The sequence below is a fragment of the Xiphophorus hellerii genome, chromosome 6 (genome assembly GCF_003331165.1).
Source record: "Xiphophorus hellerii strain 12219 chromosome 6, Xiphophorus_hellerii-4.1, whole genome shotgun sequence".
In the NCBI taxonomy this organism is placed as follows: Eukaryota; Metazoa; Chordata; class Actinopteri; order Cyprinodontiformes; family Poeciliidae; genus Xiphophorus; species Xiphophorus hellerii.
Genome location: NC_045677.1, coordinates 5,727,829 through 5,748,705, shown reverse-complemented (window position 1 = coordinate 5,748,705; position 20,877 = coordinate 5,727,829). Strand labels below are relative to the sequence as shown.

At 39.6% G+C, this 20,877-nt stretch overlaps 1 protein-coding gene across 3 annotated transcripts; it reads right to left on the bottom strand.

Annotated features, from left to right (window-relative positions):
* Positions 1 to 3,403: 3,403 nt before the first annotated feature.
* Positions 3,404 to 19,743, bottom strand: LOC116721125 (SUN domain-containing ossification factor). Of its 3 annotated transcripts, none has more exons than XM_032564648.1 (24): positions 19,465 to 19,743; positions 17,641 to 17,755; positions 16,795 to 16,890; positions 15,403 to 15,623; positions 15,214 to 15,306; positions 14,653 to 14,785; positions 14,433 to 14,550; positions 14,208 to 14,332; positions 14,033 to 14,100; positions 13,830 to 13,937; positions 12,798 to 12,903; positions 12,411 to 12,431; positions 12,067 to 12,122; positions 10,878 to 10,957; positions 9,955 to 10,017; positions 9,779 to 9,841; positions 9,527 to 9,617; positions 7,677 to 8,939; positions 7,499 to 7,586; positions 7,075 to 7,179; positions 6,676 to 6,830; positions 6,343 to 6,434; positions 5,550 to 5,596; positions 3,404 to 5,460 (listed from the first exon to the last, which is right to left on the bottom strand). In XM_032564648.1, exons 1-24 carry the CDS (start codon positions 19,527 to 19,529, stop codon positions 5,002 to 5,004), a joined length of 3,831 nt encoding a protein of 1,276 aa, XP_032420539.1. In that variant the 5' UTR covers positions 19,530 to 19,743; the 3' UTR covers positions 3,404 to 5,001. The 3 variants fall into 3 exon arrangements, with proteins under 3 accessions (XP_032420539.1, XP_032420537.1, XP_032420540.1); XM_032564646.1 differs by having other exon boundaries at positions 17,641 to 17,758; positions 19,465 to 19,742; XM_032564649.1 differs by lacking the exon at positions 12,411 to 12,431 and having other exon boundaries at positions 17,641 to 17,758; positions 19,465 to 19,742.
* Positions 19,744 to 20,877: the final 1,134 nt, after the last annotated feature.

Below are 20,877 nucleotides of genomic sequence, written 5' to 3'. Positions count from 1 at the left end.
TTCGCATGAAGCAAGAGCGCTCAGTCAGATGTATATTCACACAGGATGATGCAAGTTAAAGTAAGGATGTGTTTATTATTTCAACTCGATGAAAAAAAGATTCCCAGGCTTTATAAATCTGCTGTTATTTATTTGATGTGCTCAGAAGACAGGAGAGCAACAGAGATAACAGGACTACATATATATATATATATATGTATGTATATATAAAAATTCCCTTCTCACCCACCGCGGGTGGTTCTTATCCTCTGAGCTCGGGTCCTCTACCAGAGGCCTGGGAGCTTGAGGGTTCTGCGCAGTATCTTGGCTGTGCCAAGGATTGCACATTTCTGGACTGAGATGTCTGATATATATATATCTATATATATATATATATATATATATATATATATATATATGTATATATATATGAACGAAAGTGTACATTTCTGCCAAAAAACTCATTTTGAGAATAATCTCAAACTTTCTGTAGAAAACCTGAAAATTTCTTTTTGAAAAACTCAGAAATTTTGACATTAATCACAAAAATTCAGAAAAAACTTGAACATTTCTGAATTTCAAAAGTAAAATATATATATATATATATATATATATATATATACTTTTGAAACTTTCAAGTTTTTCTAGAATATTTCTGAGATTAATCTCAGTGTTTAGGGGGGAAAATTTACTCCGTCTTATCCCCATCAATGGCCTTCATGTTGCCATTTATGTTGCAGCCGACATTTCTATGCTATATTTAAAGCTAAACATTCGACACCATTAGATAGATACGGATGTTTCATTTGTTCCAAAGTAAATTTCTGGTAACTTACTTGCTTGTTCCTTTTGCACTCGCCGTTGTTTGGCCCCAGCAGGTGTATGGGATTGGCCGGCCCAGCACTTCCTGTTTAAATAGGTGGATGACGTCACTGATTACATCACTGGGTACAACCAAATGGAGGTTTTCTTTTTTTAAAGTATTGTTTGTTTTCTTTAAAGTAACCTTTTAGGTTTCCCTGTATTAAATGTTTTATTCCGCAGACCATTTAGTTCTGCAAATAAATTTGTGAATTAGATTAATAATCTTATTGCTGCTTCTTTGTTCAGATTTTATCCTTTGGTTTGGCCTGTTTTCGGGTGTGGTCTAATGAAGTGCAGGTGTGGCCAATTTTGTATGAAACCACTAAGAGTTTTGCCTAGTTGGGATGGATGGCACAAAACAAAAAATATTCAACACTAAAAATTCACCTGAAGAACTTGAAACCCGGCGGCTGATGCTGCTGTCCTTTCATCCTTTTTTTTTTTCTTTTTTTTTTTGACCCTTTGACGACATTACGTCACACCATTCAGCGGCCCGCGTCATCTCTCTGAGCAGCAGGAACACCTGTTCGACCGGAACGGACACCTGTACGCTAAAGACGCCTCTCTTCCTGTTGACAGCAGCAGCAGCACAGTAAGAATTTTCCACCCAGACCTGGGACGAAAACAGAGTGGAGGGGAGGGAAAGAGGATTGCGGCGGCCGCATTTGAGCAGATAATCTTCTGAACGAGGCAGGGCGAAGAGAAAAAGTAGGAGTTCTGTTAACAAAATGAAGGAGAAAAAGAGGTGGGGGGGTCGGAGGGAGAGAGAGAGAAAAAAAAAGAGAGCATCATCGAAGCTTAACTCTGAAAGACTCCTGCTACCCAACCAGGTCAGATGAATAAAGAGGTTTTAACCTAATTTCTCACATCCACATGCGCTCTCCACGCTGTGAGGCGGTGACAGTAATCCAGTATTCCAACCTGGAAAAGAATGCAATAACATACAGAAAAAAGCAGCAGAATCTATATGCTCGAATGAATATTGTTGGGACATCATGACCCGAAATGTCCTCCATTTTCACTCCGTTTTCAATAAGTACGTTTCTGGACTGAAAGCCCGGTGAAAAAGCAAATGATAATGTGCTGCGTTTGAGCAGGAGTCATGACTCATCACATGGAGAAATGATGGTGGCAGCAGTACAGCAAGAGAAAAAGTACAAGCAAGTTTCGGTAGTTTGTACTGACCCCTGCTGGACAGAGTGGAGAATTACACACAGAAACAAGGTTTCTGTAGAAAAGATGTCCAACAAAAATCTTAAAATGCTTCATTTCACTGTACTGGGATAATCTCAAGCTGAAAAGAAAGAAGGTCTGAGTATCACTGCTGTTAACCCTTTGATCATTGTGAAAGGTTGGAGCGAACAGAGAAAGTTCAGTTTACAACAGAACTGTGCAGCAAAGCATCCATAAAAATATCCATTTGTTACGTTTAGAAAGCGTTTAAATGGCAGTGAACAGTTTTGTCGTTAACTTTAGAGGGTAAATGAAGAGACTCCTGAGAGGATTTAAAAAAAGTTAATGATGCCATGACCTCTGACTCCCAGTCTTTGAAAGATGAACAGACACACAGCATGACAGATCAGTCATCGGGCTGTTTACTGAAAAACCACAAAACCTCCGGTCATAGTTCCAGCAGATTTAGTCAAATCTATGTTTACCGTCGCAATGAAGGAGTGAGATCCTGCTACTGTAATTAAAGGTGAATTTAAAGGGGCAGTATCATGTGCTCTCCAGGCACATCTTGCCATTTTACAGCAGTATCAAATAACTGTTACCTAACAGTTGTTATAAAAAGTCTGTATGTACCTAATATGACTTAAAAGAAATTGGACTTTGTGATGTAACGCCTTGAAAATGGGCCTCTGTCTCTTTAAAAACTCCTGCTCTTTCTGAATCTCCACCTTCAGGAAGTCAACGCAACATGGCTCCTCTATTAACCTTTAAAAGAGTTTTGTTTTTTAACCAGCATTTCATTGAGAAGTAGTTAGCACAGTAAATGAGCTCTTCCACCAGGTGTTTGCTAATTGCTGCTGGCTAGTCTGAAGGAGCTGAGTGGGGGCAGTGTGGTTGGAAACTGCAGCTCTGAGGAGTTGCTGGGCCTTGAAGGCGGGGCTAGGTCCATCCAGGCATTTTCCACAGCTGAATGGTTGCCACGGGAGACTAGAGGATTTCTCAAACATGCATGAAAGAATCAAAGCGACACTACAGGTATGTTTTGATAAAATTATAACATGATTTAAAGCTAAAAATGGAGACAATTTTACAAAATACTGGCCTGTTAAGTGATTTGTATCCATAATGCACAAGTCAGACTGAAATGCTCCATGTAACCAAACAAATGTAACATGGTTTTATGTTAATTATGACGCCAAGAGGTTGGTTGTAAACCCATAGGGTTTATAAATGTTACGGGTATTTAAAATATGAATCCTAGAAGAGATAATCTTTGGGTTATCAGTGTCTGTCTTTTACAGATCAGAACCCCCAAAAAAGTGCATCACGTACTTTTAGTATTTTTATTAGGCGAAATAGAACGCCTATGGAAAGGACAAACACCCAGCTTATCTGAATGAACAACAGTCTAGTCCATCCATTTATTTCAGTCACTTTTATATGCAGCATTACCTGGAACAAAAGAAGTAGTGGTTGTCGTACAAATGTCATTCAGAACGTCTGACGAACAACGCAGAAAACAGTAAAAAGTGAAATTTCTCTATGAATCCTATGCTAAAAAAAAAAAAAAAAAAAAAAAGTCTCCTCCACTTTTCAGACACTCCAGAAATAAAATCTAACCATGCAAGTAAAGAGATCCGGGAGAGGAAAAAAAAAAAGCCTGATTTTCTGATTCCTATAATTAAATGCTGGAAAACAAAAAAGCAGCAACTTTTGCTTTTCTATATTCAAAACCAAAACTTCCCTACGTTTCATTTACAACATCAACATCTGACGTCCAAAGTTAGAAATGCAGATATTTTACACCAGAGTGCGTTTCTAAGCAGCGTGAAGAGAATTTTTTTTTTATTTCCTTCACACTCGTCTCCAGTCGAGTCATTTGCAGACAGCAGAACAACATTTTACAAGCTACATTACCTGCAGCACTTCCCAAAAGCAAACATTTTCCACTCCAATCGACATTTCAGCACATTGCCCTGAACACGCCTCCTAACCGGGGCGCATTCTCCATTTGAAGAAAGAGAGAATTTCTCTGAAGAAATACTTCACACTGTGAGATGGAACACAAAATGCTGCTGATGGGCTTGTGTGTACAGTTCAGGTCAAAGGTTAATTTTCACTTCTACTCGGGATGACAAGGAACTGCTGCAAGGATGTTTGAAAACAGGAATCGAGTTTCAAACGTTTTGATTTATTAAGAGATTTTCTGTGAAGAAATATACTTATATTTCTTTAACCCTTCCTTAGAAAGAATCATACTTAGTCGCCAAAAAAAGGCAGTGGTTTAATTTGTGGCTGCATATTTGTAGCTCTACATATCTACAAAGTATCTGCAGGGTCTAACAAGTCAAATTTAAGACTGAGACATTTTTAATGCTGCCTGGAATGAAATTTAAGACAAAAAGAAAAGGATAACTATAGGGGATAGTTCGACCAAATTTGGTGTTAAAAATTAACTTGCATTTTAAAGTGTTGACATTCATAGTGGGACTTTAGAGGGAAAAAAAGGGGACAGTAATAAATGTTTTCTAAACATAGTCAAAGAAAAGACATACAGTACAGATTGAAAAGTAGTGGGCCGAGGATGGAGCTTTGAGGAACCCCTCAGGTGAGAGGAGCTGGACAGGAACTACTGAGAACAAAGGGTTGGTTGATCATGTTTAAAGTGCTTCAGGGATTTTGTTTTCTACTAAAGCTACTGTAAAGAAGTAGAACCTCTAGTATCCTATTTTAATTCAGGTGAGTAGTAGTCTGATTTTCATAAAACAAAAATGCTTTAGCTGGAGAGCTGGAAGGAGTAGTTCAACTGTACCAAACAGAAACTTTGACAAAAACTGAACAGAGGATATGAACACAACATTATTATTATTTTTTTTTTTCTTTTACTGGAAAGGATGAACAGAATGTCTGATGGAGGTTGGAGCTGCCTTTAGCTACTGGAATCTAACAACCAGCTTAGCATTCAAGTTCAGGACTCTTGCAGAGTCACACAGGACCTGGGATTGCAACCAACGGACCGGAGTTGTGCTCCGTCTTTTTGTTGACGATGATGTCCTGTAAAGTGACGGGCGCTGGCTCGTTATCGTCCCTCCGAGGAGCGTGAAGCAAGTCCACCACGGCGCAGGCGGGCTTCAGACGCCTGCGTCTTAGCGCCCGTTTTTCTGCTTGGGTTTTCACCGGAGGGAGCCCGTCGCAGATCCTGGAGCAGGCCGACCTGATGCCGCAGAAAGACGGGTCGTCGGACTGAGAGGACCCTTCGGAGCTTCCCTCCGACGGCGAGTCCCTGAACACGGGCTGGAGCAAATGTTTTATGAGCGGCGCGGCGTGCGCGGTGACGTCTCCGCGGCTACGTCCGACGGCTCCGTTGCACAGTTCGGGTGCGGACTGGAAGCAGGGTTTCAGCGTCTCCACCCGGTCTGGAGGTTTCAGCTTACGCCGCCGCCTCTGTGTGTGGCGAGGAGAGAAGAAGAAGAAGATTAGTGTTTGCTCTTCAATTCAATTTTTATGTAGCAACGGAATCGATTTTCACACACCTTTCTGTTCGCTAGACAAAGACTGTTTTCCTCGGCGTGCAGCATTCCTTTAAACAAAATAAGAAAGCTCTTTTTATAATCGTGCAATTAATATGTTCTCCTGGTTGCATAATGTGATATAATAAAAGTTTCACCGACTCAAATTTAAGACTTAAGATCTTTTTTAAAAACACAAATGGAATTTAAGACCTTTATCTCCTCGAAAAACGTATGAACTTCATCCAGCCAACTGGCAATAAATTTGCATTTATCCATCATGGACACTAAGAAGCTAGCTCGCTAGCAATGGTATGCTAGCAGTGACTTATCTCAAAAGCCCTGTGAGAAAAAAAATTACATGTAGAAGGTACGAAATTAAATAGTTCTGCTAAGACAAAATTTCAGACCTGTGATTAACGTATTTAAGGCCAACTTACATTTTTAAAAGGAAATTAAGACTTTTGAAGACCTCTTTTAAAAACCACAAACTGAATTTAAAACCTTTTTCTCCAAAAAGATGTATGAATGTCGTCCAGCCAACTGGCATTACATTTGCACTTATCCATTGCAGAACTAAAAAGCTAGCTAACTAGCTAGCGAGGGTATGCTAGTAGTTGTCTCAAAAGCCCTGTGAGAAAAGAAATTACATATAGAACACACGAGATTAAATAGTCCTGCCAAGACAATTGGCAGAATATGTGATTAACATATTTAAAGCCCAATTACTTATGAATTTAAGACATTATAAGGCCTTAGCTTTAGATACATGAATTTAAACCTTTTTAGGTTTTTAGGATCACCCTGATAATCTCACCTTCAGCGTCGGCCAACTGAAAGGTCTCAGAGTTTACGAGTGGATAAGATGCCCTCCTTTTCAATCCTGTCTCATCGCAGGGAGGATACTGCCTGTTGTGCAGACAGAGACGTCATGGTTGAGATAGAAGCATGCAGTAAGCTCATCACCTTAAAATCAGAGTTTTGCATTCAACCTCGCAACGCTACACTTTTTAAGTGTAATAAAAATCCACGGCAGTTCGAAATGAAATGAGCACAAGCATCCTCGGCCTATTTAAATCGCTTATTGATGCCTTTCGAATGAGAATCGCACATTAGGCTCATAATCGACGTTGTACTCCTTTCGTTGTACCTTTCGGGACTGCAGTAGGTGGGACGTTTGGTGCTGGGTGGTTCTGGATCCGCGGTGGGAGGAACGGCGATGCGGAAGTGGTTGACGCACAGCAAAATGCCGAGACACACACACAACACGAGAGAGAGCAGCAGGTAGTTCTGCCTGTCGGTCACCTGGGAGACACAGACGAAAAGCAAATCGGTCGCAAAGAGGAAGCAATAATATTCCACGCACTTTACGAACACGGAGAAAATGCGTTAGATGTCAGTGAACTTGTCTGGTACACAAAATCTGAAAAATCTGTCTTTCTACATCCCAACCTGGTAAATTAAACAGACTAACTGTCCTCAGTTGTATCAGGTTGATAAAGCTGTGATAAAGCAGATGAAGGCTTAGTGCCGGCGGCGCTGCGTCTACCTCATTCTGCAGCTGGCTGACTCGGACAGACAGGTTGAGAACCAGCTGAGTCACATTCTCCAGCTGGCCCTGCAGCAACTGAATGGATTCAGTCTGACGCAGGTCCTATAACAAGACCATTAATAAAAAAAAAAAAAGAAACAAGAACACAATGAACAAACACCTTGGAATCATAACCAGCAATATGCACATTTCAAATCAATCTCTAAGAAAGGCAGAGAGGACGCCAGAAATGACGTCTTTGTGCTTTTAAGACTCGGTAAAAAGAAGTGCCGCTAACCCCTAACCCTATGACAACCCTAACCCTATCCTACTGCAAACAGACCTACAGAAAGAACCTTTCAGAAGAGTTTCTGCGTTCAGGTCTAAAACCATCTCACTTCGTCTCTGTCAGGCCAGCTGGTCTTTGCTAGCCATTGCTTACCTGCTCCTCTGCTATTCTTGATGTGTTTTGGAGCTTAACGATGGTTTTGTTGAAAGCTCTTTGCATCTCCTCCATCTGCTTCCGGTACCTTGAATAAAAAAAATACAAAAAATGAAGTTTTAAAATCCCTCTTAAGCTGTAGAGTTGAGAATTGCAGAACAGCCTCTTGTAGAATCACCTCTGGCTAAGCTGCTCCAGGTAGCGCCCGCTAAGGGACATGTTCACCTCTAGCGCCTTGATTCGGTTGTTAAGTCTCATGAAGACCGACTCCTTCTGGCTGGAACCGTGCACCTGGTTTCCGTTTTGCTCCGTACCGTTAAAGGGCTCTGCGTAAATGTCTAAAAGAGACGGTGAGGTAGGAGAAGTGCTGGTCGGAACAGAAGGACGAAACAGCTGGTCTTGGCCGCCCGATGGAACTGGGAATTCTTCCGCCGGATCGTCCGTTTTGGCGTCAGTGACGGGACTGGGGGCGGGTTCGGGTTCTGTGGTCATGTCTGCCGCAATAGGAGGAACCTCAGACGAGGTAGGGAGACTCTCCGGCGGCTCAACCTGGTTCTTTGAAGAAGCGGATGAGGAAACTGGAGTCTGACTGAGGTTATCCTGAGTTTCATTGGAGGCACTGGTTTCCTCCTGTGCGGGGTCGACATTGGGTTTTTCCTCTGTTGGATCGTCATCTGCTGAGACGCTGGGTTTCACCTCCGCAGAGCTGCCACTGAGAGAGAGCGAAGGCTCGACGAGTTTGTCCTCTGTCGACACATCCTGGCTCTTTTCAGGCCCCGACTCGTGCTTTGGTTCCTCAGAGGAGACGTCTGGCGTTTCTACGACAGGCGTGGCTTTGGCAGACGAAGACTCGGTGGCGCTGGGTGCGGGGAGGATCGGGATCTGACTGGGCTCCAGATCGTTGTGCTCGGACACGGATCCCTCTGGGTTCTCTGAAGGCGGTGCTGCCTCTGCGTCCGTCGCGTCTCGATCTGGCTGCAGCTCAGAGGCTGCCTCTGTCTCATCGGACTGATCCGCCTCGCCGGGATGAGGTTGAGGCTCGGGTTGGGCAGGGGAGGAGGGCGGGACCAAGGGTGTCACGACAGAGGTAATTGTTTCAACTATGTCCACTGTTTGGCAAGTCCTCTTTTTGGACAGGGAAGCTGAACACTGCTGCTGGAGAAACTCCTGGAAAGAAGTCGTGCAGGAACAAGAGGAAGAACGCACAGCGCAGTATTCTAGGTTTTCTTCATCCCGTTTCTGATTGTCCTTCTTGTCGTCTTCCAGCTCCTCCTCCTTGTCAAGGAGAATGATTGTGGAGGTGATTGATTCTTCCTCTTCTTTTCCCAATGGAATGATGATTTTTTCCTCCACTAGGGGGAGCTTTTCTTCACAGTTCTCAGTAATTGATGCGTCTGGAGCAAACGAGTCGGTTAAACCCTGCATGTCTGCAGCGTTTGGACTGGAAACACAACATGAAGAGGAAAACCAGGTCTGTATTAGACACAGCAACATGAGGGCACAGGGTAGAGGACTTCAATGATAAAAATACGTCACAATCATCTATGAAATATCAATAGAGTATACCACGGAACTGTCTTTGTAATATAAAGGCAAGCGATAATAAAAGTTTTTATCCACCTTAAACATTTTTATTAATTGCATTCTTCAGCATTTTCTATTGGGAGCCATGTCACAGACTACCACATTATATTGCATGTTATTAAACTTCTGAGTCAATCAGATTACCTGATAAATCACTACACTTGGTGCTATTGGGGACCAGAGCTGCAACATTTGCTACATTTTCAGCTGCTGCGGTTCACTTTCACCCCGCACCGTGTCAAACCAATCAAATCTTTTGAAAATCCTGTTTCTCCTGCCTCACTTGTGGCGTCGCTGCACCAGGAACCACTGATCATTTGATTTTGGTTCCCAATACTCCAGCCTACTGGACTATCAGGTGTGAAAACACCAGAAGTCTAGACTTTGACTGGGCCATTCTACTATGATGTTGCTCCGTATTCTAGGACTGTGGCAGGTTCTTACACAGACTCGAGGTCAGTGGTCGCAGTTTCCGTGGCGGTTTCAGGTTGTTGGGATTGTTCACTTATGTTCACATCTTGAGATGAAAGGTTGCCTTGGGAAAAACAAGAGAGGCGTTAAATAATGACTAGCTGTCACCATGACGTCACTTACTGACATACAGGAAGAAGCTTCATAGTGTGCTGAACATCATAGATATTTGTTTTAGTTAGAGGAAAGCAGAACGGATAAAGTCAGTAGAGATTGTGTTTATACCTGTCGTCTCCTGATTACCTCCAAGGACATCAGCAATGTCCTTCACCATGTTGAAAATGGCATCTGAGGAAACGAAAAGCCCAAACACTACGGTTACGAGACGCTGCAGCACGAAGCTGTGAGCTCTTATTACCAAGACGCAAGTCATTAATACAAATATTGAGTTGATTCAAGACCTTTCGCTGATCCAATCAGATTATTGGACTTGTCTTCTCCAGGTACACTCCCAGGAGGATAATCTGAAATGAGGATTGAAAGCTCAATGAGATCTAAAATAAATAAATGAATAATTCATTTATTAAAACATTTTACTAAACCAAAAATACTCATAATTAAACAAGTGACTTTTTTTTTAATTATGCAGTTTTTTTATTATAATTTTTTTTTAAATTTGCTTTCTTCCCAATATTTAACAAAAATGTAACTGACAGTTACTGTAATCAGTTCTCTGTCCAGTCATGGCGAATCATTTACTAGTAGTTGTAGTAACAGAGGAAGATGAAATGATCTCATTGACTGTATGTTAGGGATGCACTGATCCACTTTTCTTCACTCCCGATACAAGTATCGGCCGATACCGATCCGATACAGAAAAACATCGCTGAACTGACTTAAAACGTTTCTGTTTTCCCCCGCAGACATAAGTGTAATAAATTACAAATTTATTTGATGCACCAGTGCAGCATTAGGTGGTCTAACATGAAAAACAACAGAACTTTAATTTGTGCAATTAGGAGTAAAACAGCCGATGTAAAGTAGAAAAAACTGAAAACGACTGAAACAATAGGTTGACTACTTTGGTCAAAGAGGTAAAAAACAAACTGCAACAAACCTTCTTCTTTTATAATTGCTCAGAAAGTGCAATTAGGAATCCTAAATGAAATGTAAAATAAAGCATGACGTCGTTCAGATTACGTAGCATAGAATTAATAGATGAATAGATCTGCCTTTATGGATACTGATATTAATTTTAGGTCTGTGCATCTCTACTATACAGTAAATGTTTGAGTATGCATAGAATTGTTTGTTAATTTTTATTTTAATTTAAGACAAAAAAAAAAAAAGTTCCTAATATATTGTGTGGACAGTATGAGCCCACCTAGATCATCGTCCTGATCTTCTGGTCTCTCTGGAGGATCAGCGATCTCGTACTCTTCCACCATGCTTGTCCCGAACACCCTGACAAAAAAAAAAACAAATTAAAAAAAACCAAACAAACAAATTGAAACATTTCTAATGCAAGAAAGGAAGCGTCCTCCAGTAAACAGGTAATTAATGAAAGTGCTTTTACTAAAGTTAACCTTTGGTTCCGGTAACCAAAGGTGTGATACAGGAGATTAAAAATACTATCTGTGAATTGAGTTCAGGTTATTCGGTATGAAATTAGCAGGTCTATCAGTTAGAAACAAGTTAATCCTAACTAGAGGGATTTGTAAATGTGTACAATATCAAACAGAGAAGAAAATTCATCTATACAATGATTAATGATAATGATTAATCTGTCAAAAAAAAATGGAAAATTCTGCAGATTTTTCCATTTGACCCCTTTTCATGTAATATTACAAATACATTAAAAGATGCTAATAAATAATTCAATTCCTTTTTAAATAGAACAATAAACATTTTAATGCCTAAAATGCCTTAACGTGAGTGATCACTTGCTCATTTGTAGCAAAGGATGCATCTGCAGCTAATAAAATATTTCTAGCATCAACATGTGGGGTTCAGTCCTTTCTGCTCGACTTATCAATACAGTACAGGGCTGATCTGTTGATTGTTTTTTGGATTAAGTGATTAGTAATTGGTATGAAGGTGGACTTAACAGGAAATTGTAGGACATATTTACAGTTTTTTAAAAAATCTTTAATTCAAATTGTTAATATTTCTTTGTGTAGTTTTGGCTTAATTACTACTCTGAGCATGTTGTGTGTTGCAGCTGTGAATGTGTTGCTCTTTCAGCAAATTGTCTTTTTTTGAGTCTGTGTACTCATGTATACGGTTAACGATTATGCAAATAGTGATCAGCTAATATAGTGATCAATTTATCACCAGTAATCGTTTCAGCCCTACTTCCAATGTTTTTTATTTTATTCTGTGTGGCTAAAAATACATCTGAATTCCTTTTTCGAGTCTGTATACTCTGGTCAACGATTAATCTATTGCTAAATTAGCCGACGATTATTTGAATAATCAATTCATCACGATTATTCATTTCAACCCTACTTCCAATGTTTGTTTTTTTTTCTTTCTTATTCGTCCTGCTAACACTAATCTGAAAGCTAACGTACCTTATGAGACTCAGGGGACAGAAATGTTCCGAACCGAAGTGAGAGACCAGCTCCACCTGAAAAAACCCCAAAAACGCCAGATTATGTGGTAAAGATGCTCAGAACAAATCAGAAATGTCAGCAGCTGATTTAACTTGGCTGAGAAATCAAAGGGATTTCAGTGAACAAACTGGCTGGCGTGAATAATTCAGAAGACACGAAAGATGATGTGCTTGGCTAGAATGGCTTTAGGAAATACTCGTTAAGATTTCATTCTAGTAAATGATTCGTTTACTAGGACGGAAGTCACACAATCATCCTGTCGATGATGCGAACAGCGTGCGCTACAAGAAGAACAGGCTAACCTTTATGTACTTGGTGAACATCTGAGGCGAGAGAAAAGAGAAGAGAAAACAAAGAGAAAAAGATTTAGGATATATAGGCATGCTTACAAACAGGATGACATAAAGAGCTCAGCTCTAATGAATAACAGCAGGTGAAGCGGTGCCACCATCTCACCGCAAGAGACCCAGCCACAAAACATGCTTTTAGAAAAATATGCAATACAAGCAACACATAGAGACACATAACTGCTCATCAGAAGCAAAAAATATATATATTATAGAAAATTCAAAAGTGGCCATGTAAAGAGATTAACATGAATTTTTACAAACAATAAAGAATTAGTTGTTTTTTTTACTGTGCTTTCCATCAACAAAAACACAATGAACTTTGATGGTGGTTCTGCTCACCTTCACGTATTTAGCGTAAAGATGCTCGTCCAATGGGAAGCTCTGAACGGTGCGTTCGTCCCTGGCGTGAAAGGTTCCCAGCTTTGACCACTTATTTGTCGGGTACCTGCAAACGTTCATTCATACGACACAAGTTACTCCAACGACGCACGCGTCTGAAGGCCAACAGCCACAATCTGGTGTTACCATGACTGACAATATGTAAGGATTTAAAATCTGATGATGTCCAAACGTGCCCATGGACGTTTACTTGGTTTTTTTTACAATAACGAAAAACGAGGTAGTAATAAAGTTCCTGTCTGATTTCTAGCTTTACTGACATTGAATACAGAATGCAAACGTTTTAATTTAAAGAGAATTAGAGTAAAGACGAGTTACTACAAATGCACATCACACTTTTCAGATTGTAATAAAAAATTCTCTGCTCTTTAGTTAAAAAAAAGTCTTACAATTATGAGAATAAAGTTGTTTTAGTGTGAAAAAAAAGACATGACCACCTCTGTCCGCGTGGTTCTTTCCTCGTAATACACAAGTGTTTGCACGATCGTTTCAAAGTCCTGCTACTGATAATAATTTGATGCTGATGTGGTAAAACATTATTTAATATTTGTTTCACCTAAACCAAAGTATAACTTTGCAAGATGCTCAACATTCCTCATTTCAATTTTGTTTTTTTTTTTGAATTATCATAAAATTAATACTTCACACTCCTAATACTGGGACTGTATTGTTGTAACATTATGACTTAATTCCTTTAACAATCTTAGCCTGGTCTATTCTATTGACTTGAATTCACAGTCCAAATAAATGGAAGCCGTAAAAACAAAAATACAAAAAAACATGGCCGCCTTGGTCGACCTGACGTCACTCTGAACTATGAAAATCCAAGTAGTGCAATGGTGAAGAAAAAAAAAATAGAGATATTCCAAAAATTAAGTTTTTAAAGACCAAGAATTTGATTTGGCTCAACATTGGGGTTGGAAAGCAAGAAAACATGAAAATCTAAGGATATTATTATTATTATCATATTACCGATCGCTGATAGAGACGAGAAAGTCTTTAGGGGTGGAGGAGAAAAGCTCAAAATTAGCAATGTCCAACTGCTTCAACTGGATGGGCTCACAGAGCTCAATAATGAACCTGAGCAACAGAGATAATGATAATAAAACACATTTAGAATAATATTCAGGTGAAGAATGAAAATACACGTAGTAACTGAAGGCAGAGCAACAAACCAGATTTTAGTGCTGCAGGGGTTTAACATGTACAAGTCCATGTTCTCCTTCAAAATGGCCGAAGTGCTCTGTGGAAAACGTTAGCAGACATCAGATTGATTTACCTTCTTTAAAGTGAAAGAAAGTGGAATGTGTCGACATCTGTGTGGTAAGCAAGAAATAATTTACAAAGTACCTTCGCCTCTGGGTTAGCACCAAGTAACTTGGCCCCGCACTCTACCGAGGCGTAGTTATGGAAGTTCTTCTGGACTTTTTTCACCGTATGAGACCCTCCATTGTTAGAGGTATGAGTGGACAGAGCTATTGAAGGGAGAAAAAGAAAAAGAAGGGAAAAAAAAAGCAGATTTAATCTGAATAATCTCCCAATTTGAAGCGAACCACTTAAAAGTGTTGATCGTACTCTTCTCTTTCTCCACTTCCATCATCTTCCGCTTCCACTCGTCAAAAGTGGGGATGTCCTCGGGGTCTTTGCTGCTCGCAGTGGAGTCTGCGTCGGCGCCGACAGGGGAGCTCAAGTCCTGTCACAGATAATGAGGGAATGAGAGCTGGGACACCTCCTCTGACAGAGGGGGGGGGGGGAAAGAAAAAAAAAAAAACCACAGCTCGTCTGATCGCCTCACCTGCTCTTTCAGCATGTGCGACGCGTTGGCTTCCAGATGCTTACTGCTGGGAGGACTCGGAGGGGGGGCCACTTCGGCGTTAGTACCTGTGGTGTGTGCATTGGAGGTGTTCTCCAGCACTATTGGAGGGCTGCTGAGGGAACCAAAACCAGCGTTTATCACTCCTTAAAAGACAAATAATAACAGTACTCCCTCATGGTTTGTCACAGCCAGGGATGCAAGCATCAGAGTGATGGTTTACTGGAGTAAAAGGAGTTCCAATTGATTCACAAATAACCTTCTTTTGGCTTTTTCTGTTTATTTGGTCAGCATTTAATGCAGCTGACCCAAAAAATTGTTAAACTATAACAATGTGTTTATTTTTTTTTTTAGTCAGAATATCATGAAAAATTTAGCTGTTCATATTGCAGAAAGACGACGATACAAGAGAGAAAACGGCCTCTCAACTACTCATTAGTTGATTGATTTTATCAACCAACTTTAGATTAACTCATTAATCAACTTGCATCCCTACTCGCAACTTTTAATAAGCATTTTTTGGCTCTATATAACTGAACCAACCTGTCATCATAGGGATTGTCCTCTTCTTCTTCACAGTCAACTGGAAGCAGGTCGAAATCAGTGATCTCAGGTGCAGCTGCTTCAGATCCATCACTTAAAGCAATTAAAGAAAACATTTTTATTTTTTCAGCAGGAAACATCAAACGCAAACAAAGGTAAATATTTGCGTGGAGTGCAGCGACGGCCTGCCTGTTTGTGGCGACCATGTGGACGCTGTTTACGTTGGGGTCATCTTTGTATGGAGCAGAAATAACAGACAGGGAGTTTGTAGGAAGGGGTGGCGGTTCAGAGTCCGGCTCTTCAGATCCAGATGTTTCTTCTTGCTGACGTTCAGAGTTCTGCTCGGGTTCCGAAAGCCTCCCGTCTTCCTCCGGCTCTGCTTCTACAGTCGGCTCATCTGATCCAACGGCCTAAAGGAAAGACGGAGACACTCGGGTGTGACCCTGGATCCATTAACCGCAGCTGAGAGGCTGATTTATGAGAGAGCGCTGAATATTCCGAGAGCGTTCAATACACACAAAGACAGGTTTGCTTACAGGCGCCATCTTGGTGTTTGGAAGCAGTGAGGATTTACTTTGCTTTCTGCTTCCTCCCCCCCTGTATTTAGGTCTGAGTCTTAATATGGCATGTTAGGGCCATTGTAGATAGAAAAAATACAGAGTACATTTTTGTCAAAAACTTCTGATATTTTAAGATTAATCTCAGAAATTTTCTAGGCAAAAAAAAAGATGGAAAGTTGCTAGAAAAACAACTCAGAAATTTCTGAGTTTCAAAAGTCACATTTTTTTGTTACTTTTGAAACACAGACATTTCCACGTTTTTCTAGAAGATTTCTGAGATTAATGTCCAAATTTCAACGTTTTTTTTCTAGCAAATTTTTGACTTCACAGACTTGGAAATTTCCTTGTTTTTTTTTCTTTTTTCGAGAAAATTTCTGAGATTTTTTGGGTGAAAACTTACTCCTTTTCTTTTCTATCTACAATGACCCTTATACGCCATCGTTGCATCTACATCACTTTGTAAAACTATTCCTACACCTTGAACATTTTGTCAGGCTACAACCACCTGAATGTGTTTAGAGGGGATCTGATGTGAAAGCAACACAAGGTAGTTCATATCTGTAAAGCAGGGGGAAAAAATATACATAGTTTTTACAATTAAAAATCTGAAATTTGTTCTATCCCTTGATCAACAACTTGTACAATGAACCTTAGCTGAAAAAACAGCTGTTTTTAAAAAAAAAAAAAAAAAAAAGATTATTATATTAAAAAAACCATTTATTACTTATTTTTTAGGTAACTGGTAACTGTATGGTGACTTCATGGTACAAATTATAGATTGTGTTATTGTGATATAAACAAATCAGATAAAGGAATTAAGAATGGTTAAACAGGAAAAACATATGTACTAAATAAATGAACAAAATGTTCACAAATAGAGTTCAGTAATAAGTTACACCATTATCACACATTGTTTTCTTATACGCTTAAATATTCCCGTTAAAAAAAATCAAATGCTTCAGATATCCTCAACAACTCAGTGTGTGGAGTATTTTTATCATTTTTTGTCCGTTTCCCCTACCTCAGCAGGTTCCACTTCTTGTGTCAGCTGTTCTCCGTTATGCTGATGATCTCCAGACAGCTTCCCATTTTCAGGTAGACTCCAGATGTCTTCATTCTAAAACAACAGAACGAAAGAAAAACACATTCACTTTCAAATACATACTGATATGAGCATTTGACAAAAAACAAAGCGATGGTGTTTAAACAGAAGAGTCTGAGACAAGATCAATGACTTTAACAATGTGTCAAACACACGAAATATTATCAAATCAACAAAAAAAAATATTCACTGTTTCAAGTGTTTCTGCTCGGGCTGAAACAATTAATCACGATTAATCGAGTATCAAAAATAATCGTCAACTAATTTAGTAGTCGATTAATCGGACTCAAAAAAGGCAACTTTCTGAAAAAAACTCCAACATATTCAGAGCAGTAACTAAGCCAAAACTGTAAAAAAAAAAAAAATAAATAAATTGTACACATTTTGCATTTAATATACAAAAAGAAAAGAGAATTTTGTCTGTAAATAGATTTTAGCCAAACATATTCAAGAAGAACAGCTTTAGCTTGACCTGGTTCAGATTTACTAAAGGAAAAGAAAATGTTTTCTTATATTTAAAAAAGGAATTTAATTATTTATTCATTTGCACCTTTTAGTGTGTGTCCAATGTTGTTTTAAAAAGTCTTAAATGGTAAAAAAAAAATAATTCTGTAAAATGAGGCATTTAAAAAAATAAATTCAGTTTTAACGATTAATCGTCAGAATAATCAGTTACTTAAACAATCCTTAACTGCAGCCCTAGTTTCGCCAGAACATTAATAATGCTTTAGATTATTTCTTCATCACACTATTATGGAGCGTTACCTTCTCATTTGGGTCCGGATCCCCTGAGTCCTCCGTCGCCTGGAAGTCCTGGGAGGACGCCTGATTCTGAGCCTCTGGCTGTGGCTCCGTGGATCCCACATAGCAACTAACACACCTGCTGCAGTAGAAGAGAATCAGTGCAATAATAACGATGCTGAGTCACCTTGAATGGTAACATCATAATGCACTGATAAAACTGTATAAAAGCTCAGGTATTCGGCACGGAAAGCTAAACTGATATCGTCTGTGAAATGACAACAGTTAAAAGACACACCTCAGGAAACAGAAAGTCTTCACTGACAAACTGTCCAAATGAATCTTTTTACTATTATCTGTATTCTTATATGGGCTTCTGGGGTGATCCAGCTGTTAGTGCCATCACCTTGCACTAGTGAGTCATCTCCGTCCCGCCTCTTATTAAGAATGGAGACAAAACTTTAATGGACCCTGGAGACTGATGAGACGTCTAAAATATCAACAAACTTTGAAATAAGTTTGTCCACGACTGAAGCTAATCTTTGCGTGTCCTAATAATTCTCCTAATAAACGATACTATTGTCATTTTGATATCATTTTAAGGTAATATATTGATAATGACATAGTCATACAAGTTTGCCCTCAAAGACAATAAACTTTAATATTCTAATTCTTTGTTTACAGTCAAATGATATGTTCTACTAGGTCGCACTGTGGAAGCGTACAGTCATTATGTATTCTTACTTCTATTGGAGCAATAAAAAAAAAAATAATAATAATAATAATAACACTATTACGTACATTGGGACATGAAATATTCATGAAGTGGTCTACTCCAACACAACAGCGAAAAGTGGAAAACTACTGCTGCTGCTAGTTTCAAAACAGAGCAACAAATAAAACAATAAATGTTAAAAAAAAAAACGTATAAGCCAGCGTTTGGTGCAAATTCATAACTTAGCTATTGTTAACGCCAACAAATAATAAGTAAATAAGTCACATTCGTTTATTAATACATAATATGGTGACACCAGGTATTTACAGACAACATAAACTAGAACTGCTATTTCTTTAAACCGAGAAACCAAACTGAACTAAAAATATCCAACACAGTCATGTCCACAAAGATTTCTACAGAAATGCTTATACTAGTAAAATATTGCGTCACCCTTCCCGCTTTATGATTAACAGCAGTCAGTGGTTGATATGCTGTAACTAACCTTTAATATCGTGGGTGGGACAGGTTCTTATCCCACAGATGCTGCCTCTGTTGGCGTAATGAGTTCTGTCAGAGGTTCATATTCCCAACAACCTCAGGCTTTTTAATCTTTTTTGACACGAGGGGGAAAAAAGAAAACAGCCACTAACCGGTCAGCTGGTGAACCAAACCTGCCTCTTATAGGCTGATCTGAGATCAGGGATAGTCATTATTAGGAACCTGTCATTACTCACGCAGAGAAGGCTGTAGGGTTTGTTAAGAAAGCTACTCTTGTAGTCCTCAAATAGATTTTAAATTGGACTAATTTATAAAACGTACCAAAAAGTTAGCGACTGTACAACATATTCCTATGGCTACTTGTTGATAGAGTATTGCTGATTCAACCTCAGTCAGCGGCTACAGCTACCTCATCCCAACAGGTCAGAAGTCAGCCAGGTGCCACATCACAACATAACGTCAGGGCTAGCTAGCTAGCTGCTGCTGCTATACGAGTGTATTACGGTTTGAGCACGACATATTAGCAGTCAGTTAGTTTGTAAGTCTTCTTCTATACGGTCACATAACAGCAAAAACATTTTTTTAAAAAAAATGTATGACAGGTGGTTAAAAAAACGAATTAAAAAACTCACCCAAAGAGTACAGCTATACATAGCCACACTGACACACTTCGCCACAACAGTTGTGTCATCTTCATCCCTGTCCTGCCGGGACAGACATCGTCGCCGCGCACAAATAAACGTTTATCCTTTTAGTCTGTGGCTTCTTCAGCGGTGTAAAATATACAACCACCCGATATGCGCGGTTTACGTCCCCGACGTGTAACAGTCGCGCTGGTTAACTGTGATGCTAGCCGCAGTTTCCCCAAACACAACAACCTCCTCCTGACTGCCAGTGCGACTCGACGTCCAACAGACCAATGAAAACGCAGCGACGCCCGTTGCGCAGGTTCAAACGCCGGGAGCGCTCGTTTTCCACACGCTCGCTGGCCGCATATGCGGAGGCACCTTCACTCATTGTTACGTCTGGTCCTCAAGCCGCTAATACAGTTGTAAGAATTAAGTCTGTCCATCATATTTGTTGTGGTTGTTTTGTGTCGAGCCCAATCCCACTCCCTAATGTTTTTGCTAGCGCTCTCTCAATGAACTGATTGGTACATCAGATTCTCTATGTTACAATAAGTCAGTTGATTACATATAAAAATGATCTATTATAAATAAAAACAAGAAAAACAAGTTAAAGGAATCTTAATAATTCTAATATTTTTTGTTTTGTTTTGTTTTGTTTGGTTGGTTGTTTTTGTAGCCAAACATTCGAAAAGTAGGAGCGCGCTGGAATTTTCTGACAGCAAATTACCGGGGGCAACAGTTTTCTGTTGTAGCATTTCATAAAAGTGGCCAGTAGGGGGAGTTGCGTGGTGTAGCAGCAGAGCGGGCGCCCCGTGAACATAGGCTATGTGTTTCCACGCGAGTTCGATTGAGACTTTTGTTGCATGTCTATCTTCCCCATGCCCACTTCCTGTCTGGTAGCTCTTAATAAGGGCCACTAATGCCAAAATATATGTATATAACAGAGATAACTAGATATATCATATTCGTTTATTACTTAAACGAATATGACTTAAAAATAGTCAGTGATGTTATTTATGAAAACCTGAATCAGAACTAGGAGGATGAAAAAGAATAATAATAATTTCAGAGTTCTTCAAATGCTGATGCATGAGTATAGGTGAACGCATCATCGTTAAAAACATGGCCATCAAGTGACGTGTTCAAGTAGGTCGTTTCGACAAGTGAATGAAAATACTGTAACTTTGGAAAAACAAAGTTAGGACAAGTTGCAATGAAGGGCTTTTTAAGATAAAGTATCGCGAGACTTGAGGTTACGAGGAATGTTTAGGCTTATCAGAAACCAAAAGTAACTCGACATTATGTAAAGCTGTTTCAATTAGGTATGTAAAGCTACCTAATTGGTAGCCAAGCCGGTCAAATACAACTTATTTTGTAGTGTTAGTTTTTCCTCACAACACTTTTCCGACATTATTT